This window comes from Scyliorhinus torazame, chromosome 12, assembly GCF_047496885.1.
Source record: "Scyliorhinus torazame isolate Kashiwa2021f chromosome 12, sScyTor2.1, whole genome shotgun sequence".
Classification (NCBI taxonomy): Eukaryota; Metazoa; Chordata; class Chondrichthyes; order Carcharhiniformes; family Scyliorhinidae; genus Scyliorhinus; species Scyliorhinus torazame.
In genome coordinates, this window is record NC_092718.1 from 74,110,170 (window position 1) to 74,131,943 (window position 21,774).

Below are 21,774 nucleotides of genomic sequence, written 5' to 3' on the forward strand. Positions count from 1 at the left end.
CAATACTGAGGGAGTGCTGCACTGTCAGAGAGTCAGTACTGAGGGAGAGCTGCACTGTCAGAGGGTCAGTACTGAGGGAGTGCTGCACTGTCAGAGGGTCAGTACTGAGGGAGCGCTGCACTGTCAGAGTGTCAGTACTGAGGGAGTGCTGCACTGTCAGAGGGTCAATACTGAGGGAGTGCTGCACTGTCAGAGAGTCAGTACTGAGGGAGAGCTGCACTGTCAGAGGGTCAGTACTGAGGGAGTGCTGCACTGTCAGAGGGTCAGTACTGAGGGAGTGCTGCACTATCAGAGGGTCAGTACTGAGGGAGCGCTGCACTGTCAGAGGGTCAGTACTGAGGGAGTGCTGCACTGTCAGAGAGTCAGTACTGAGGGCGTGCTGCACTATCAGAGGGTCAGTACTGAGGGTGTGCTGCACTGTCAGAGGGTCAGTACTGAGGGAGTGCTTCATTGTCAGAGGGTCAGTACTGAGGGAGTGCTGCACTGTCAGAGGGTCAGTACTGAGGGAGTGCTGCACTGTCAGAGGGTCAGTACTGAGGGTGTGCTGCACTGTCAGAGGGTCAGTACTGAGGGAGTGCTGCACTGTCAGAGTGTAAGTTTTGGAAATATGGGTGAGAATTTGAAAGTTGCCGAAATGCTCTTTGTGTTGGTCAATTGGACTGCAGAATGTGACATTGCAGACCCTGATAGAAACTGGCAGGATTATGAAATCTCTGTGTGGCCATATCAGTGTTGTCAGGTGTTGATAATAAACAATGAAATGGGCTTACGGATGACTTTGATGCTGATTGACCTTTCTATTTCATCACCGTTCTCAGCTTCAGCTGTACACTTGTATACCCCGTTGTCGTCCACCTGTGCATTCCGGATCAGAAGCTGCAGGTCGTACTCTGAACTCTCCAAGCTGAAACGATCACTTGCATCTGGATAAATCTCTTCCCCCAACTTATCGAACCACCTGAGTTCCTCAGCCTCACCTTCAACTAGTGCAAGACAACAAGTCATTATCATTGCAGGGGCAGAGTGAGTGAGAGAGCGTGTGAGTGAGAGAGTGTGTGAAGTGGGTGTGTGAGCATGTGTGTGCGAGTCGGTGTGCCTGTATGTGTGTGCGAGTGTGTGTATGTGTTTGTTTGTGAGTATGTGTCTGAGAATGTGTGTGTGAGAGTGTGTATGTGCATGTGCAAGAGTGTGTATATGTGAGTGTGTGCGAGTGGATGTGTGTGAGTGGATGTGTGAGTATGTGTGTGCGAGTGTGTGCACAAGTGTGTGTGTACGTGTGTGTGGGTGGGTATGTGCAAGAGTGTGTGCATGTGAGTGTGTGCTGATGTGTGTGTATGTGTGTGCATGAGTGTGTGTAGGAAGATGTGTGTGTGCGCGAGTGTGTATGTGCGTGACTGTATGTGAATGTGTACGAGTCTGTGTATAATTTTGAGTGTGTGAGTGTACCTGTGTGTCAGTGTTTGTGTGTGAGTACGTGTGTGTTTGTGTGTGGGTGGAGTATATGTGTGTGAATGTGTTTGTGTGAGTCTGTGTGTGTGTGCACGAGTGTGTATATGTAATTGTGTGTGTGTGAGTTTGTGTATTCGTGTGATGACTATATGTATGAGTGAAAGTGTGTGCGAGAGTGTGAGTCCATGTGTTTGTGTGTGGAGGAGTATATATGTGTATGTCTGTGTGAGTGAGTGCGAATGTGAGTGTCTGGGTGTGTGAGTATGCGCGAGTGTGTGTGTTTGTGTGCCTGTCAGTGTATGTGTGTGACTGTGAGAGCGTGTGTTTGTGTGTGTCTGTGGGTGGGACTATGAGTGTGTGTGAGTGTGTGTATGTGTGTGGTGTGGGTGCCTGGTGGTGTATGTGTGCCTGGTGGTGTGTGTGTGTCTGTCAGTGTGTGTGAGTGTGTGTGAGTGAGTGTGTGCAAGTGTGCGCAAGAGTGTGTATCTGTGTGTATATGTGTGTGTGTGAGAGGGTGTGTGAGAGTGTGAGTGAGTGTGTGAGTGTGTGTATCTGTGAGTTATTGGTTGTATGGGTATGTGTTTGTGTGTGTGTGTGAATGTGTGTGGCGCAAGTGTACCTCTATATGCGTCCATGAATGTGAGTGTGTGTGAGTGTGTATGTGAGAGTGTGTGTGAGAGTGTGTGTGAGAGTGTGTGGTGTGTGTGTCTGGTGGTGTGCGTGTGTCTGTGAGTGAGTGTGAGTGTGTGCGAGTGAGTGTGAGTGTGTGCAAGTGAGTGAGTGTGCAAGTGTGTGTGAGTGAGTGTGCGTGCAAGTGTGCGCGAGAGTTTGTGAGTGCGTGTGTGTATATGTGTGTGTGAGAGCATGTGAGAGTGTGTGTGAAAGTGTGTGTGTGTGTGTATCTGTGAGTTTGTGGTTGTATGGGTGTTTGCTTATGTGCATGTGTGTGTGTGTGGTGCAAGTGTATCTGTGTGCATGTTCATGAATGTGAGTGTATGTGTGTGTATGTGGGTGTGTGTGTGTGAATTTTTGTATCTGTGAGTTTGTGATTGTTTGGGTCTGTGTTTGTGTGTGTGTGTGTGAGAGAGAATATGTGTGTGTGTGGGGGGGGTTTTGTATGTGTGTGAGATTGTGTGTGAGAGTGTGTGTGAGTGTGTGTGGGAGTGTGTGTGGGAGTGTGGGAATTTGTGTATCTGTGAGTTTGTGGTTGCATGGGTGTGTGTCTGTGTGTGTGTGCATGTGTGTGTGTGTGTCTGCATGTGCGTGGGTGTGTGTGGGACGAGTGTATCTGTGTGTAGTCCATGAATATGTGTGTGAGTCTTCATGTAAGTGTGTGTGTGTGTGAGAGTGCATGTATGCATGTGAGTGTATGTGTTTGTGTGTGCACGTGCCTGTGTGTGTGTGAGTGTGTATATATGCAAAATTGTCTGTTTGAGAGTGTGCGTATTGGTGCGAGTGTGTGTGGTGTGTATGTGCGCGAGTGTGTATGTGTGTGCATATGTGTGCAAGGGTGCATGTTGGTGCCTATGTTAGTGTGTGCGAGCGCATGTATGTGTGCATCTGTCTGAGAGTGTGTGTGCGCGTGAGTTGTGTGCGAGTGTGTGTGGCTGTGTGTGTGAGCGTGTGTGTGTGTATGGGTGTGTGTGTATGTATGTGTGTGCAAATGTGTGTGCATCTGTATATGTGTTCACGCAAATGTGTGTGTGTGCAAGCATGCATGTGTGTGTGGGAGAGTGTGTGTGAGAGTGTGTGTGAGTGTGTATGTTTGTGTATCTGTGAGTTTGTGTGGGGCGCATGTATCTGTATGTGTCCATGAATGTGAGTGTGTGCCACCTGAGTGAGCATGTAAGTGTCCATATGAGTGTGTATGTGAGTGTGTGTGTGTGTGTGTGACTATTTGTCGAGTGTATGTGAGAGAGTGCATGCATGTGTGAGAGTGTATGTGTTTGTGTGTGCACGTGCCTGTATGTGAGTGTGTGTATGCGAGTGTGTCTGTCTGAGAGTGTGCATATTGGTGCGAGTGTGTGAGCATGTGCCAAGTGTGTGGTGTGTGTCTGTACGAGTGTGCATGTGTGTGAGTATGTGTGTGCGAGTTGGTGCCTACGTTAGTGTGTGCAAGTGCATGTGCGAGTATGTGTGTGCCTGTCTGAGAGTGTGCGCGTGTGCGCAAGTTGTGTGCGTGTGTGTTTGTGTGCGTGTGTTGTCTGTGTGCAATGTGTGCACATCTGTATGTGTACAAATCTGTGTGTGTACAAGCATGCGTGTGTGTGTGTGACTGTGGGTGAGTGCATGCGAGTGTGCATGTGAGTGTGTGGGAGAGAGTGCATGTGTGTGTGAGTGAGTTTGTGTGTGCATGCGTGAGTGTGTGTGTGTGTCTGCAATTGTGTATGTGTGAGCTTGATTGTGCATGTGTGAATGTGTGTGTGAGTGTGAACATGTGTGTGTGAGTGTGAGTGTGTGCAAGAGTGTGCGCACGAGGCTGTGAGTGAGTAAGAGTGTGCTTGTGAGTATGTGTGCAAGTTTGTATGTGTGTGTGCGAGTGTGTATCTGAGAGTGTGCAAGAGTGTGCATGTGTGTGTTTGCGCAAGTGTATGTGCGTATGTATGTATGCAAGCGTGTGTGTAAATATGTGTGTATGTATGAGTATGTATGTACGCAAGTGTGTGTATGAGTGTGTGTGTGCGACTATGTGCAAGCGTGCTTGTATGTGTGACTGTGGGTAGGTGTGCATGTGTGTGTCAGTGTGTGCAAGAGTGTATGTCGGTGTGTGTGTGTATATGTCAGTGTGTATGTATGTGTGTATGTGAGCTTGTGTGCTGGTGAGTTTGTGTGCAAGTGTGTGTGCGTGAGTGCGTGTGTGCATGTGAGTATGTGTGTGTGTGAGTGTGTGCGAGTGTCTGTGTGCGGCTGTGAGTAAGTGAGAGTGTGCGTGTGCATGTGAGTGTGTGAGTATGTGTGTGAGTGTGTCTGTCTGAGAGTGAGTGTATGTGCTAATGTTTGTGGATGAGTGTGTGTGTAGGAGTGTGTGTGTGCAAGCATGCTTGTGTGTGTGACTATGGATAAGTGTGTGCACGTGTGTGTGTCAGTGTATGTCAGTGCGTGTATATGCATGTATGTATGTATGTGTGTTTGTGTGAGTGTGTGGGAGCGCGTGTGTGTGCAGGTGAGTATGTGTGTGTGTGAGTTTGTGTGTGCGAGTTTGTGTGTGCTAGTGTGTGTGTAAGCATGTATGTGTATGCAAATGTGTGTGAGTGTGTGTGTGTGCAGCTGTGAGTAAATGAGAGTGTGCGTGTTCATGTGTGTGTGCGAGTGGGTAAGTGTGTTTGAGAGTGTGTATCTGTGTATGTGTGTGAAAGTATGTTTGTGTATGAATTTGTGTACGAATGTGTTTGTGTGCAAGCGTGCAGTGTGTGACTGTGGGTAAGTGTGTGAATGTTTGTCAGTGTATGCGAGAGTGTCTGTCAATGTGTGTATATGTGTGTATGTATGTGTGATTGTGTGTCTGTGGGCATGTGGTGCGTGTGTCATTGAGTTTGTATGCGTGAGTATGTGTGTATGTAAGTGACTGGCCGGGATTTTCCAGTCATTGGGTTTTTATTTTCTCTCTGGCAGTGACCCCCTGCCTGTGTGTTTTCAAGCAGTGTGGGGTGGGAGAACAGATAATGCCGCATCGAGCGAACAGTGCCCAGCCAAATGGCACTCGGCTGATGGACTGGAGAATCCTGTTTTGTGTGTGAGTATGAGTGAGTGTGTTGAGTGTTTGAGTGGGTGAGAGTGTTTGTGAGTGTGTGTGAAACTGAGTGTGTGTGAATGTGTGTGTTTGTGTGTGGCTGGGTGTGAGTGAGTGTAAGAGTGTGTGAGACTGGATGTGTGAGTTTGAGTGTGTGCAAGTGTGTGAGAGAGTTGGTATGTGAGTGTATGCATGTGCATGAGTGTTTGTATGTGTGAGTGTGTGTGTTTGAGTCTGTGTGTTTAAGTGTGTTTGCTTCAGTGTGTGTATGTTTGAGTGTGTGTGTGTATGAGTGTGTGTATATGTTTGTGTTTGAATATGTATGTTTGAGTGTGTGTTTGAGTGTGTGTGTTTGAGTGTGTGTGTGTTTGAGTGTGTGTATATGTTTGTGTTTGAATATGTATGTTTGAGTGTGTGTTTGAATGTGTGTGTTTGAGTGTGTGTGTGTGTTTGAGTGTGTGTATATGTTTGTGCTTGAATGGGTATGTTTGAGTGTGTGTGTTTGAGTGTGTGTATGTGTGTTTGAGTGTGTGTGTGTGTGTTTGAGTGTGTGTATATGTTTGTGTTTGAGTGTGTGTGTTTGAGTGTGTGTATATGTTTGTGTTTGAATGTGTATGTTTGAGTGTGTGTTTGAGTGTGTGTGTGTTTGAGTGTGTGTGTGTGTTTAAGTGTGTTTGAGTATGCATGTGTGTTTGAGAATGTGTGTGTTTGCGTGTGTGTTTGAGTGTGCGTGTGTGTTTGAGTGTGTGTGTTGTGTGCTTGAGTGTGCGTGTGTGAGTTTCAGTGTGTGTGTGTTTGAGAGTGTGTGTGCATGTGTGTTTGAGAGTGTATGTGTTTGTGTGTGTGTATTTGAGTGTGCATGTGTGTTTGAGTGTGTGTGTGTGTGTTTGAGTGTGTGTGTATGTTTGTGTTTTAATGTGTGTGTTTGAGTGTGTGTTTGCACGTGTGTGTGGTGTGAGTTTCAGTGTGTGAGTGTGTGTTTGAGTCTGTGTATGTGTTTGAGCATGCGTGTGTGTTTGAGAGTGTACGTGTTTGTCTGTGTGTATTTGTGTGTGCGTGTTTGTTTAAGGGTGTGTGTGTTTGAGAGTGTGTGTGTGTGTGTGTTTGAGTGTGTGTGTGTTTGAGTGTGCATGTGTGTTTGAGAGTGTGTGTATTTGAGTGTGTGTGTGTGTGTTGAGTGTGTGTGTGAGTTTCAGTGTGTGTGTGTTTGAGAGTGTGTGTGTGTTTGAGAGTGTGTGTGTTTGTGTGTTTGAGTGTGTGTGTGTGTGTGTGTGTGTTTGAGGGTGTGAGTGTGTGTGCATGTGTGTTTGAGAGCGTGTGTGTGTTTGTGAGTGTGTGTGTTTGTGAGTGTGTGTGCATGTGTGTTTGAGAGCGTGTGTGTGTTTGAGTGTGTGTGTGTGTGTTTGAGGGTGTGAGTGTGTGTGCATGTGTGTTTGAGAGCGTGTGTGTGTTTGAGAGTGTGTGTGTTTGAGTGTGTGTGTGTGTGTTTGTGTGCTTGAGTGTGTGTGTGTGTGTTTGAGTGTGTGTGTGTGTGTGTTTGAGGGTGTGAGTGTGTGTGCATGTGTGTTTGAGAGCGTGTGTGTTTGATTTGATACAGACCTTTACAGATGAAAACCTTGTCTTCGTTCAAATCAATGTTACCAGTTGGAGGCTCAATTCTCAATTTTGCTCTCCCTAGGGATATGGATAAATTAAAATTAAATATCGGCCATGAATAAATAAAAATATTTTCATAAATGTGGTTTCATCATAGAATCCACAGGTTGACAGAGATACCTCCTCACCCTCTCTCAGACACACTCAGCCGTATTCTCCGTTCCCGAGACTAAATGTTGACGCCGATGCAGAATTTTGGGACTTTCACAACAGCAAAACTGGCGCCACACCTGGACCGATCCAGCGACTATTGAGGGGCTAGCACCGGTGCCACGTGGAACACAATCGATTCTAATGAGAAAGGGTGCCAGGTTTGCGATTGACACTCAAGAGGCTGATACGCTGCAGCTGAATATACACATTACACTCCCCACACACACCATCCCAGCCAACAAGTTGGCACTGGTTGTGCTGGAGTGCGCTCATCCCGCTGATTGGTCAGCTGGGGCCAGAAGGCACCTCGAGGGACGGCTTGAGGGGACACCCATATGACCTGCAGCCCAGATGGGCAGTCAGCAGCGTGCAAGCTGCATGGCTGCATTGCCAGCTGCGGCAATGGTGTTTCATGCCCATCCACTCCTACCCCACAGCCCACATCCTGGCCACCACCTGCTACTCCCCCAGCCTTGGCAGAAGCCACCCACCCGGCCAGTGGCATGACTGTCAGCAAACGATGGTGATGTTGGACCCTTTCTGTACCCCCTCCCTCTCCCTCAGCAGCCACGGTTCCTGTTCCATGATTTTAACAAATTGCCGTTGGGAATTCGCCCCCATGGAGGTGGAGAATCGCGGAGGCCCTGGAGAATACTGGGTCAGGCAATCTAATAATATGCCAACGGTGTTTACTGCATGTGCGGAATGGAATGCATTCCCGCTGCTGTCAAGGACTGGTGAATTGTGATTTCGGCTCCAAAACCGATTCTCCACCCAATCGTATTTACCGGTTCCGGTGTCAACCAACGGAGAATCCCGCCCAACTCTCGCTCTCTCACACACTCTCTCGCTCTCTCACACACTCTCTCGCTCTCTCACACACTCTCTCGCTCTCTCACACACTCTCTCGCTCTCTCACACACTCTCTCGCTCTCTCACACACTCTCTCGCTCTCTCACACACTCTCTCGCTCTCTCACACACTCTCTCGCTCTCTCACACACTCTCTCGCACACACTATCTTATTGTCTTTGAAAATATGCATTTGCCAGAACAACGGACCTCAGTAAAAGTGAATTATGCTGTATAAATGGGTATTTAAAACTGGGGCTCAACATTTATGCTTAAACAGCTATCTTTTACCTATACTAGTTGTATTCGAAATACCTGGCTTCTACACTATCTCACACACACTCTCTCACACACTCTCTCACACTCTCTCACACATACACTCACACACCTACTCTCACACACACTCTCTCACATACTATCTCACACTCTCTAAAAACAAACACACTCACACACACACTCACACACACTGTCATGTGAGATGTGCATGAATCTCTGCAAGCTAAAGAATGTTCATATGGTGATTTCAAAGTGGTAACTGCTCTCAGTAGAGGTTAAACCTGTAAAAAGGGTTATTTTTTGTCTTATGGATGTTGCAAGGAAAGAGTCGGAGTTACTTATAGAGTACTGTATTCTTTGGGGAATTTATTGGTGTTGATAGTTGTTAAGATGTTCACTGTGGGTTTATAAAGAGTTAACTGGTTTCATAAATAAACATTGTTTTAATTTAAAAGTACTTTAACTCTCTGTGGCACTACACCTGTAAAGTAGGCCCGTGTGCTCCCCATAACCACAATCTATTAAAAGTTGTGGGTCAGGTGTCTAAACCCTGGCACATAACAAATTGGGGGCTCGTCCAGGATAAAAGTTGATCTATTGGCTTGGCTTAGTGAACTTAAAAACAGTGAGGGGTGAGTATATTGTGGGTGCTTTTCTGGTCTGGTATTCCAGTTTAAGTAGGGAGTGTGTTGTGGACAATGGCTCTTTCAGAGGCTCTGATGTTTTGGGGGATGGAGACGGTCACACGCAGGACCTTACGAACAGAGACTAAAAACAGGCTTTTAGATTTGGCAAAAACATTGCTGTTAACATTACCTGACAGAATACGAAAAGAGGAGGTACTTACCGCGGGTACCTGAACATTTAAAATTGCCTGAAATACAGTCTGACTTATTGGAAATGGCAAAGATCCACTTGCAGATTAAGCAACTTGAGCATGAAAAAGAATTAAAACAGCTGGAATACTCAATGAGAAAAAAAGAAAGAATGGCCCTAGCAGAACAAAAAGAAAGAGAAAGGGAGATAGAGATTAGGGAAAAAGAAAAGGAGAGAGCGAGGAAAAAGAAAAAGAGAGAGAGGAAAGGGAAAAAGAGAGAGAGGAAAGGGAAAAAGAGAGAGAGTTTGAACTTCAGAAAATGACCATGAAACATGACAGTCAGTTAAAATTGGCAGACAAAAAGGAAAACGTACAGTTGGAGGATAGTGATGAGAGTAGTGCAAAAGAGCGTCATAGTCGAAGGCTTGGTGGGGATCTGTTTAAATATGTCCAAGCATTGCCAAGGTTTCATGAGAAGGAGGTAGAAGCCTTTTTCATTTCATTTGAGAAGGTGGCTAAACAAATGAAATGGCCACAGGACATGTGGGTATTACTGATTCAAACAAAGCTGGTAGGTAGGGCTAGTGACGTGTTTGCATCATTACCGGAGGAGGTATCTGGGACGTATGAGGAGGTGAAAAAATCCATCTTGGTTGCATATGAACTAGTTAGTGCCTTAAGCCTACAGACAAAGGTTTAGAAATTTAAGGAAAGAACCTGGTCAAACATACATGGAGTTTGAAAGGGCCAAACAGAGTATTTTTGATAGGTGGGTAAGGGCTTTGAAAATAAACCAAATGGAGCTATCAGAGAAATTATACTTTTGGAGGAATTTAACAATTCAATTCCTGATGGAGTGAGAATTCATGTGGAAGAGCAGAGGGTTAAAACTGCAAAGTTAGCAGCAGAAATGGCAGATGATTATGAATTAGTTCATAAAACAAAGCTTGGTTTTTGACATCAGTTTCAGCCTGTGAGGGATAGAAACTGGGGACATGAGAAATACTCAAGTGGTAAAGGTAAAGGTGATCTGATGGGAGATAATAAGGAGAGTGTACCTCAGATTATAAAGGAAATCCAGGAGGGTGGAAGAGACATGAAAAGTTTCAAATGTTTTCACTGTAATAAACTAGGCCATGTAAAGTCACAGTGTTGGTGGTTGAAGAAAAGCACTGGGAAGGCTGATGTGGTAAAACCGGATAAGACAGTGGGGTTTGTTAAAGTGGGAAAGGAAAGCCCAAGTGAAGTGAAGGAGATGCAAAAGATTGCACAGCCTCATCAAGAGGTGATTGATAAGAAGGTGCCAGATCTCTTTAAAGAATTTACTTGTGTAGATAAAGTTTACTCATGTGTACCAGAAGGAGCAGATGAAGAAGTCACAATTTTAAGAGATACAGGAGCTATTCAATCTTTAACGGTCAGAGATGAAGAGTTATATAGTTTGGGAAGAATATTGCCAGAAAAGGTGGTAATATGTGGAATTCAGGGTGAGAGTAGTATTCCATTATATAAGATAAGGTTGGAAAGTCCAGTGAAGAGTGGTGAAGTGGTAGTAGGAGTAATAGAGAAACTATCTTGTCCAGGAATACAGTTTATCTTGGGTAATAATATAGCTGGATCACAGGTGGGAGTGATGCCTACTGTGGTTGATAAGCCAGTGGAAAATCAGACAACTGAAGTGTTGAAGGACGAATATCCTAGGATTTTCCAGATTGTGTTGTAACAAGGTCGCAAAGTCACAGGTTAAGACAAGAGGAGAAATCAAAGAGTGAAGATGAAGTTGAAGCGCAATTATCAGAAACGATTTTTGATCAGATGGTTGAAAAAGAACAAGAACAGGTGGAGGATGAGGCAGATATATTTAGTTCAGGAAAATTGGCGCAGATACAACAGAAAGATATAGAAATAAAACGGATGTATCAGAAAGCATACACGAGTGTATACCGGAGTGTTATTACCGTAAAAATGATGTCTTGATGAGGAAATGGTGACCTTTACATATGCAGGCAGAAGTTCCATCAAGTGATATTGACGGTAGGGGATAGAAAGGAGATGTTGCAAGTTGCAAATGAGGTACCAGTGGGGGGTCATTTGAGAGTAAGGAGAACTCAAGCTAAAATACAAAAACATTTTTATTGGCCAGGACTACATAAAGATGTAGTTAAATTTTGTCGATCATGTCACACATGTCAAGTGACAGGGAAACCTCAAGCAGTGATAAAACCAGCACCCTTAATACCCATTCCAGCATTTGAGGAACCTTTTACAAGGGTCTTAATTGATTGCGTAGGACCGCTTCCTAAAATGAAAAGTGGGAATCAATATCTTTTGACTATAATGGATGTGTCTACTAGGTTTCCAGAGGCCATTCCAATACGTAATATTACAGCTAAAAGGATTGTGGAGGAGTTACTTAAATTCTTTACTAGATATGGACTACCCACAGAAATACAATTGGATCAAGGATCAAATTTTACCTCAAGGTTATTCAAAGAAGTTATGGATAGCTTAGGAATAAAACAATTTAAATCAACTGCGTACCATCCAGAATCGCAGGGAACGTTAGAAAGGTGGCATCAGACATTAAAGACAATATTGAGGGCTTATTGTCAAGATTATCCAGAGGATTGGGATAAAGGAATTCCATTCGTACGGTTTGCAATTAGGGATGCACCTAATGAGTCAACCAAATTCAGTCCTTTTGTGAATTATGTAGAACGAACGCCAGATAGAAGGAAAACACACCGAGTGTGTCATGTGAATATGCTTAAAAGGTACTTTGAAAGAGAAGAGAAAAAGTAGGAGGTTTTAATGATTCTAACTCAAAGTGACAAACCAAATCCAGATGACTTTGAATTTGACATACCTCAAATTAAATTGGAAAACGAGGATGTTCTTAAAAATTGGGATAAATTGTTGAGTTACATTCCAGAGGAAAAATGGACTGACCTGAAAGAATTATTGATATCTATCACATGGGCATGTTTGTGGAGATAAATTAGAAAGTACTAAAATGGCTATACATGATGTAGATGTGAGAAATGCTGTTCCAATCAAACAGCATCCATATAGACTTAACCCTTTAAAACTGGCACAGGTTAACAAAGAGATTGAAAGTATGCTTAAAAATGGCATAATTGAAGTGGGTTGCAGCCAATGGAGCTCACCCATAGTGATGGTACCTAAACCAGATGGTGTGGACTACAGAAAGGTCAATGCAGTTACAAGAATGGACTCTTATCCCATCCCACATTTGGAGGGTTGCATTGAGAAAGTGGGACAATCAACTTTTATTTCCAAACTGGATTTACTTAAAGGTTACTAGCAGGTACCTTTTCCCGTAACAGACTCCCCGAACAGGCGCCGGAATGTGGTGACTAGGGGTTTTTCACAGTAACTTAATTGAAGCCTACTTGTGACAATAAGTGATTTTCATTTCATTTCATTTATCCGAAAGGGCGAAGGAGATTTCAGCTTTTGTGACTCCAGATGGTATATACCAATTCAAAGTTATGCCATTTGGCATGAAAAACGCCCCAGCCACATTTCAACGGTTAACTAACAAAGTTGTTTCAGGATTACCCAATTGTGCGGTATATATCGACGATCTGGTAATTTTCAGAGCCAGAAATGGGAAGAACATTTAAAATATCTGATGGAGTTTTCGATCGACTTCAGGAGGCAGGTTTGGTGGTAAACCGAGCCAAAAGTGAATTTGGAAAAGCCCAAGTCACTTTCCTTGGCCATACAATCGGACAGGATCGAATGGTCCCACGGGATGTGAAAACAAAAGTTATTGGGGAGTTTCCAATACCCTCGTGACTGGATTTGAGCGAACATTTGTGCCAAATATTTGTAGCGTGGTTGCTCCGGGTGCTCCGGTTTCCTCCCACAGTCCAAAGATGTGCGGGTTAGGTGAATTGGCCAATGATAAATTGCCCTTAATGTCCAAATTGCCCTTGGTGTTGGGTGGAGGTGTTGAGTTTGGGTAGGGTGCTCTTTCCAAGAGCCGGTGCAGACTCAAAGGGCCGAATGGCCTCCTTCTGCACTGTAAATTCAATGATAATCTATGATTAATCTAGGACAAAGGTTCGGCACAACATCGTGGGCCGAAGGGCCTGTTCTGTGCTGTATTTTCTATGTTCTATGTTCTATGTTCCACTGATGGATTTGCTGAAGAAACGTCAAAAATGTCAGTGCACTGCGGAGTTTCAACAGGCATTTGACTGCCTGAAAGCTGTGATAACCAATGCTCCTGTGATGGAGAATTACAAGGGATTCTCTGATCAGATTGAACAAAGTATCTGACTTTAAAGAGAAATGCCGAGGTGTAGATTGGATTGGATTTGTTTAATGTCACGTGTACCGAGGGACAGTGAAAATTATTTTTCTGCGAGCAGCTCAACAGATCACTAAGTACATGAAATGAAAAGGAAATAAAGGAAAATACATAATAGGGCAACACAAGTACACAATGTACACAACATAAGCACCGGCATCGGATAAAGCATACAGGGGTGTAGAGTTAATGAGGTCAGCCCATAAGAGGGTCGTTGAGGAGTCTGATAACAGCGAGAAATGGATGGATCATGTAGAGACTTTCTTGTTCAAAGAGACTGTCAATCAAGAAGGGAGTTCAGTTGGAAGAACTAAAATGGACTATGTTATCATAAATGTTTGCGTGTTTTGTTTTGTTAATAAAAAAACATATATTTACTGTCAAGATTTCTTCAAGGAAAGTGAAAATGTTGAAAAATGAAACCATCTTGAAGTTGATGGTTTATTTTTTTTTCTTTGGGGGAGGTATCATGTGAAAGTACCTTTAAGAAATGGGTGTTTATAAAATAGCTGTAGTGGATGTACCTTTAAGAAATGGGTGTTTATCAGTAATGTCAGAGTGTGGATGGAGCTGGGATGTCTGTCTGCTTTTACTTTCGCTTTGGGCTGTCTGCTACAGGGTGTGTTTAGTTTCGTTTTAGATTTGGAGAAGCTGCAGTCACAGCAAGATGTGCATGAATCTCTGCAAGCTGATGAATGTTCATATGGTGATTTCAATGTGGTAACTGCTCTCAGTAGAGAAGTTAAACCTGGTGTCTTTCTGTAAAAAGGGTTATTTTTTGTCTTATGGATGTTGCAAGGAAAGATTAAGAGTTACTTCGAGAGTACTGTATTCTTTGGGGGATTTATTGGTGTTGATAGTTGTTAAGATGTTCACTGTGGGTTTATAAAGAGTTAACTGGTTTCATAAATAAACATTGTTTTAATTTAAAAGTACTTTAACTCTCTGTTGCACTACACCTGTAAGGTAGGCACATGTGCTCCCCATAACCACAATCTATTAAAATTTGTGGATCAGGTGAGCTCCATGATATACTTTGGGGTTCTCTAAACACTGGCCCATAACAAAACACTCTCTCTCTCACACACTCACACATATATACACTCTCTCACACACACCCTCTCTCACACACTCTCTCACACACACACACTCCCTCTCACACACACTCTCTCACACACACTATCTCTCTCACGCACTCTCTCACACACTCTCTCACATTCTCACACGCACATTCTCTCTCACACTCTCTCTCTCTCACACACTCTCTCACATACACTCTCACACACACACTCTCTCTCCCACACACACTCTCTCTCACACACACACACACTCCCTCTTACACACTCTCTCACACTATCTCTCACACACTCTCTCACACACTGTCTCTCTCACATTCTCACATACACATTCTCTCTCACACTCTCTCTCTCTCACACACTCTCTCACATACACTCTCTCTCTCACACATTCTCTCACACACACACTCACACCCACACTCTCTCACACACACACTCTCTGTCACACACACACACACTCCCTCTCACACACACTCTCTCACACACTATCTCTCTCACACACTCTCTCACACACTGTCTCTCTCACATTCTCACACACACATTCTCTCTCACACTCTCTCTCTCACACACTCTCTCACATACACTCTCTCTCTCACACACACATTCCCACACACACTCTCTCTCTCCCACACTCTCTCACACACATTCTCTCACACACACACTCTCACACACACACACTCTCACACACTCTTTTACACACAAGCACAATCTCACACACACTCTCTCACACACTCTCTCACACACACTCCCTCTCACACACTCTCTCTCACACACACTATCTCTCTCACACATTCTCTCTCTCACACACACATTCCCTCACACTCTCTCTCACACACTCTCTCACATACACTCTCTCTCTCACACACACTCTCACACATTCTTTTACACACAAACACACACTCTCACACACACTCTCTCACTCTGTCACACACACTCTCTCACACACACTGTCTCTCACATACACTCTCTCTCTCACACTCTCTCTCTCACACACTCTCACACACACACTCTCTCTCACACTCTTTCACACACTCTCTTTCCCACACTCTCTCGCACACACACTATCTCTCTCACACACTCTTTCACACACACTCTCTCTCGCACACTCTCACACACTCTCTCACACACACTCTCTCTCACACACTCTCTTTCCCACACTCTCTCGCACACACACTATCTCTCTCACACACTCTCACGCACACTCTCTCTCGCACACTCTCTCTCGCACACTCTCTCTCGCACACTCTCACACACTCTCTCACACACACTCTCTCTCACACACACACTCTCTCTCACACTCTTTCACACACTCTCTTTCCCACACTCTCTCGCACACACACTATCTCTCTCACACATTCTCACGCACACTCTCCCTCACACTCTCTCTCACACACACTCTCTCTCACACACACACACTCTCGCTCACACACTCTCTCTCTCACACACTCTCGCTCACACACACTCTCTCGCACACACACTATCTCTCTCACACATTCTCACGCACACTCTCCCTCACACTCTCTCTCACACACACTCTCTCTCACACACACACACTCTCTCTCACACACTCTCTCTCTCACACACTCTCTCTCACACTCTTTCACACACTCTCTTTCCCACACTCTCTCGCACACACACTATCTCTCTCACACATTCTCACGCACACTCTCCCTCACACTCTCTCTCTCACACTCTCTCTCTCACACACTCTCTCACATACACTCTCTCTCTCACACACACATTCCCACACACACTCTCTCTCTCCCACACTCTCTCACACACATTCTCTCACACACACACTCTCACACACACACACTCTCACACACTCTTTTACACACAAGCACAATCTCACACACACTCTCTCACACACTCTCTCACACACACTCCCTCTCACACACTCTCTCTCACACACACTATCTCTCTCACACATTCTCTCTCTCACACACACATTCCCTCACACTCTCTCTCACACACTCTCTCACATACACTCTCTCTCTCACACACACTCTCACACATTCTTTTACACACAAACACACACTCTCACACACACTCTCTCACTCTGTCACACACACTCTCTCACACACACTGTCTCTCACATACACTCTCTCTCTCACACTCTCTCTCTCACACACTCTCACACACACACTCTCTCTCACACTCTTTCACACACTCTCTTTCCCACACTCTCTCGCACACACACTATCTCTCTCACACACTCTTTCACACACACTCTCTCTCGCACACTCTCACACACTCTCTCACACACACTCTCTCTCACACACTCTCTTTCCCACACTCTCTCGCACACACACTATCTCTCTCACACACTCTCACGCACACTCTCTCTCGCACACTCTCTCTCGCACACTCTCTCTCGCACACTCTCACACACTCTCTCACACACACTCTCTCTCACACACACACTCTCTCTCACACTCTTTCACACACTCTCTTTCCCACACTCTCTCGCACACACACTATCTCTCTCACACATTCTCACGCACACTCTCCCTCACACTCTCTCTCACACACACTCTCTCTCACACACACACACTCTCGCTCACACACTCTCTCTCTCACACACTCTCGCTCACACACACTCTCGCACACACACTATCTCTCTCACACATTCTCACGCACACTCTCCCTCACACTCTCTCTCACACACACTCTCTCTCACACACACACACTCTCTCTCACACACTCTCTCTCTCACACACTCTCTCTCACACTCTTTCACACACTCTCTTTCCCACACTCTCTCGCACACACACTATCTCTCTCACACATTCTCACGCACACTCTCCCTCACACTCTCTCTCACACACACTCTCTCTCACACACACACACTCTCGCTCACACACTCTCTCTCTCACACACTCTCGCTCACACACACTCTCGCTCACACACACTCTCTCGCACACACACTATCTCTCTCACACATTCTCACGCACACTCTCCCTCACACTCTCTCTCTCACACTCTCTCTCTCACACACTCTCACACACACACTCTCTCACACACACTCTCTCTCACACACTCTCTTTCCCACACTCTCTCGCACACACACTATCTCTCTCACACACTCTCACGCACACTCTCTCTCACACACTCTCTCTCACACACACTCTCTCACACACACTCTTTCACACACACTCTCTCGCACACTCTCACACACTCTCTCACACACACTCTCTCTCACACTCTCTTTCCCACACTCTCTCGCACACACACTATCTCTCTCACACACTCTCACGCGCACTCTCTCTCGCACACTCTCTCGCACACTCTCACACACTCTCTCTCACACACACTCTCTCTCACACACACTCTCTCACACACACTCTCGCTCACACACACTCTCTCACACACACACTCCCTCACACACGCACTCCCTCACACACTCTCTCACACACACTCTCTCTCACACACTTCTGGAGGGTGGCCATGGGGTGGCGAAGAGAGTTACTAGCCCCCCACCAGATGGAGGATCGGTGCAGCTTTTGCACCGTTTTGTCTGGCGTAAAATGCCACTGTTCCCACGCCAGCGTCAGCCCTTAGTCTTCAAATCAGGGAATCCAGCCCCATCTCGCCCTCTCACACACTCTCTCACTCACTCTCTCTCTCTCACACTCTCACACTCTCTCACCCACTCTCTCACTCTCTCTCTCACTCACTCTCTCTCTCTCACACTCTCTCACACTCTCTCACCCACTCTCTCACTCTCTCTCTCACTCACTCTCTCTCTCTCACACTCTCTCACACTCTCTCACCCACTCTCTCACTCTCTCTCTCTCACACTCTCTCACTCACTCTCTCCCTCTCTCTCTCTCTCACACTCTCTCACCCACTCTCTCACTCTCTCTCTCTCTCACACTCTCTCACTCACTCTCTCATTCTCTCTCTCTCACACTCTCTCACCCACTCTCTAACTCTCTCTCTCTCACACTCTCTCACTCACTCTCTCATTCTCTCTCTCTCACACTCTCTCACTCACTCTCTCATTCTCTCTCTCTCTCACACTCTCTCACTCACTCTCTCACTCTCTCTCTCTCACACTCTCTCATCCACTCTCTCACCCACTCTCTCACTCTTTCTCACTCACTCTCTCCCTCTCTCTCTCTCACACTCTCTCACTCACTCTCTCCCTCTCTCACACTCTCTCACTCACTCTCTCACTCTCTCTCTAACTCTCTCTCACCCACTCTCTCTCCCTCTCTCAAACTCTCTCACTCACTCTCTCACACTCTCTCACTTGCTCTCACACTCTCTCACCCTCTCTTCTCTCTCGCACTCACACTCTCTTGCTCTCTCTCTCTCTCGCTCTCACATTCTCTCACCCTCTCTCTCTCTCGCTCTCACACTCTCACCCACTCTCTCTCTCACACTCTCTCTCTCTCTCACTCTCTCACACTCTCACCCACTCTCTCTCTCTCGCTCTCACACTCTCTCACCCAATCTCTCTCTCTCTCACACACGCTCTCGCACCCACTCTCTCTGGCTCACATAATCTCTCACCCTCGCTTTCTCTCTCTCACACTCTCTCACCCACTCTCTCTCTCTCCCTCTCTCACTCTCTCACTCACTCTCTCACTCTCTCTCTCTCACACTCTCTCACCCACTCTCTCTCCCTCTCTCAAACTCTCTCACACACTCTCTCACTCTCTCACACTCTCTCACCCACTCTCTCTCTCTCGCTCTCACACTCTCTCACCCTCTCTCTCTCTCGCTCACACACTCTCTCACCCTCTCGTTCTCTCGCTCACACTCTCTCACCCTCTCTCTCTCTCGCTCACACACTCTCTCACCCTCTCGTTCTCTCGCTCACACTCTCTCACCCACTCTCTCTCTCTCTCGCTCTCACTCTCTCACCCACTCTCTCTCTCGCTGTCACACTCTCTCACCCACTCTCTCTCTCGCTGTCACACTCTCTCTCTATCGCTCACACACTCTCTCACCCTCTCGTTCTCTCGCTCACACTCTCTCACCCACTCTCTCTCTCTCGCTCTCACACTCTCTCACCCACTGTCTCTCTCTCTCGCTCTCACACTCTCTCACCCATTCTCTCGCTGTCACACTCTCTCACCCACTCTCTCTCGCTCTCACACTCTCTCACCCTCTCTCTCTCTTTCTCTCTCTCACACTCTCTCACCCACTCTCTCTCTCTCGCTCCCACACTCTCTCACCCACTCTCTCTATCTCTCGCTCTCACACTCTCTCTCTCACACTCTCTTTCTCACTCACTCTCTCACTCTCTCTCTCTCTCACACACACACTCTCACTCTCCCTCTCACTCTCTCCTTCTCTCCCTCACTCTCTCACAGTCTCAAACACACAGTGATGACGCCAACGCAGAATCCGCAGTATCACGACTGAAAAACTGGCGCTGCACCTGGACTGATTGCGCTGCTGTTAAGGGGCTCGCATTGGCACCACGTGGAATGATGCGCTATCAATTACGACGAGACGAGAGTAGAGAGTAATCGAGGCTTTATTAAGCAGAGATGTGTAGCCTCCCGCAGCTGCTGCCAAAATGGCTGCAGCTCGGTGAGCACACACATTTATACTCCGCCTACTGGGCGGAGCCAGCAGGCAGGGATCTACCCCCGTACCTGTAGTACAGGGGCCTTACCGTAAAACCCTCATATAGCGCTATATACAATACAACAGTGGTGACTATCACATGGAACACAATCGATTCTGATGAGAAATGCTGCCGGATTCTCCGGTTTCACGATTGACACTCAGGAGGCTGACAAGCTGCAGCCGCAGATACACACTTCACTCCCCACACACACCATCCCAGCCAACACGATGGCAGTAAGACTCGCAGCACCACGTTTCGTAGACGTCGAGCTGGAGACCCTCCTGAACACTGTGGAGGAGATGCGGGGCACCCTGTACCCCTGCCTGGGAAGGAGGCTGCCAGCCACCGCCTTTCGTCATGCCTGGGTGCAGGTGACTGCCAGCGCCAAGGGCAACATAGTCTGGACTGGCCAGCAGTGCCGTAAAAAACTGCATCACCCCCTCAGGGTGGCCAGGGTGAGTAGGCAGCAGTGTGCCCCTGGCACTAAACCCCGTCCCACATACCTGTAACCCTACCCCCAACCCGGAGGGCAGCCGGACCCACACCCTGCACCACATGCTGGCACCCATACCAGCCACCATGGGCTGGGTGCCCTGGCCACTGAGGCCACCGGCTACCCACCCCCTGGGCTACATGCATCGGACTGTCTAACACTGTCATCTTCTCGTGTTTCTTTCCTTCCCCCCACCCCCCACCCCAAGATGTGGAGCACCAGAGCTCATCACAGAGTGTGTGGTCACCATCCTCCAGCCCACAGAGCAGACCCGCTGTCACTGCCAATCCAGGGCCCCCCCACCCCGGAATGGGACAGGTAAGTGCCACTGTGGGGTTGCCGGCAGGGGGTGGCCGGGGAGTGGAGTGAGGGGGTGTGGGTGTGGGATGCGGTGTCTGTACCCCTGGCCTGCACCCCCCCCCCCCCCACCCCCCCCACCCCCAGTCAGTGAACCTCCAGGCGATCAGGGCGTCCCGTGCGTATTGGTCCAGCGCACACGTCATGCGGCCTCCCCTGCCTGTCTGGGCACCATATGTACATAGGAGAAAAACGAAAATTTCCTCGCCCTCGGCTTACTAAATCTCAACAGGTCCACTCCTCCCATCAGCTCTATAAACCCTTTGAACTCCCTCACCACCGCAGATACCCTCCCCGACCTCGGGCTCGACCAATCCAATTTCGGCCCCAGAACCATGTTAAAATCCCCCCCCCCTCCCCCCCCCCACTTCCATTATCAAAAGGTGCGAGTCCAGGTTTGGGACCTTCCCCAGCACACGTCCCATAAACATCTACATCATCCCAGTTTAGAGTGTAAACATCCATCAACACCGGCACCCACTCACCATTACGAACCTCCCCCCTGAGTCTGAAACCATATTCCCCACCTCAAATGCTACCTGCTTATTTATCAAGACTGCCACTCTCCTTGTCTTCAAATCTAAATCTGGGTGAAAGACCTGCCCTACCCACCCTTTCCTAAGTGTAGTCTGAACCCCGATCTTCAGGTGCGTTTCCTGCAAGAATGCCACATCCGCCTTTAAGCTCCTCAAATGCGCAAAAATGCGGGACCTCTTAAGTGTTAAGTAAGTTGGTTCAACGTTGACTGCAACTGGATGCAGTGAAACTAGAAACAAGCTTCTGACACAGGAGATGGTCCAACACTGCTTTATTGAACTTCCTGATTGCTGTACATAGTCTGCTGTGAGTTGACAGTCTATTAATCTAACTGATAACCTGCTACTGGCTTGACCAGACTAACTCTCTACCTCATGGTGATAGTGCTCACTGGCTTGTGCACTCTTACTATCTCAGTAGCTGTGTCCTGTAGAGAGAGGGAGAGTCTTAATG

At 46.8% G+C, this 21,774-nt stretch overlaps 1 protein-coding gene across 3 annotated transcripts in view; it reads right to left on the minus strand.

Moving 5' to 3' along the window:
• LOC140386484 (neural cell adhesion molecule 1-like) overlaps window positions 1–21,774 on the minus strand; it is a 91,006-nt gene that overhangs the window by 54,418 nt on the left and 14,814 nt on the right. For all 3 annotated transcript variants that reach the window (XM_072468872.1, XM_072468873.1, XM_072468871.1), the window contains exons 2-3: window positions 6,779–6,853; window positions 771–983 (exon numbers count right to left, since the gene is read on the minus strand). In XM_072468872.1, coding sequence (XP_072324973.1) covers window positions 771–983; window positions 6,779–6,853 — 288 coding nt within the window. The remainder of the gene's footprint in view (window positions 1–770; window positions 984–6,778; window positions 6,854–21,774) is intronic.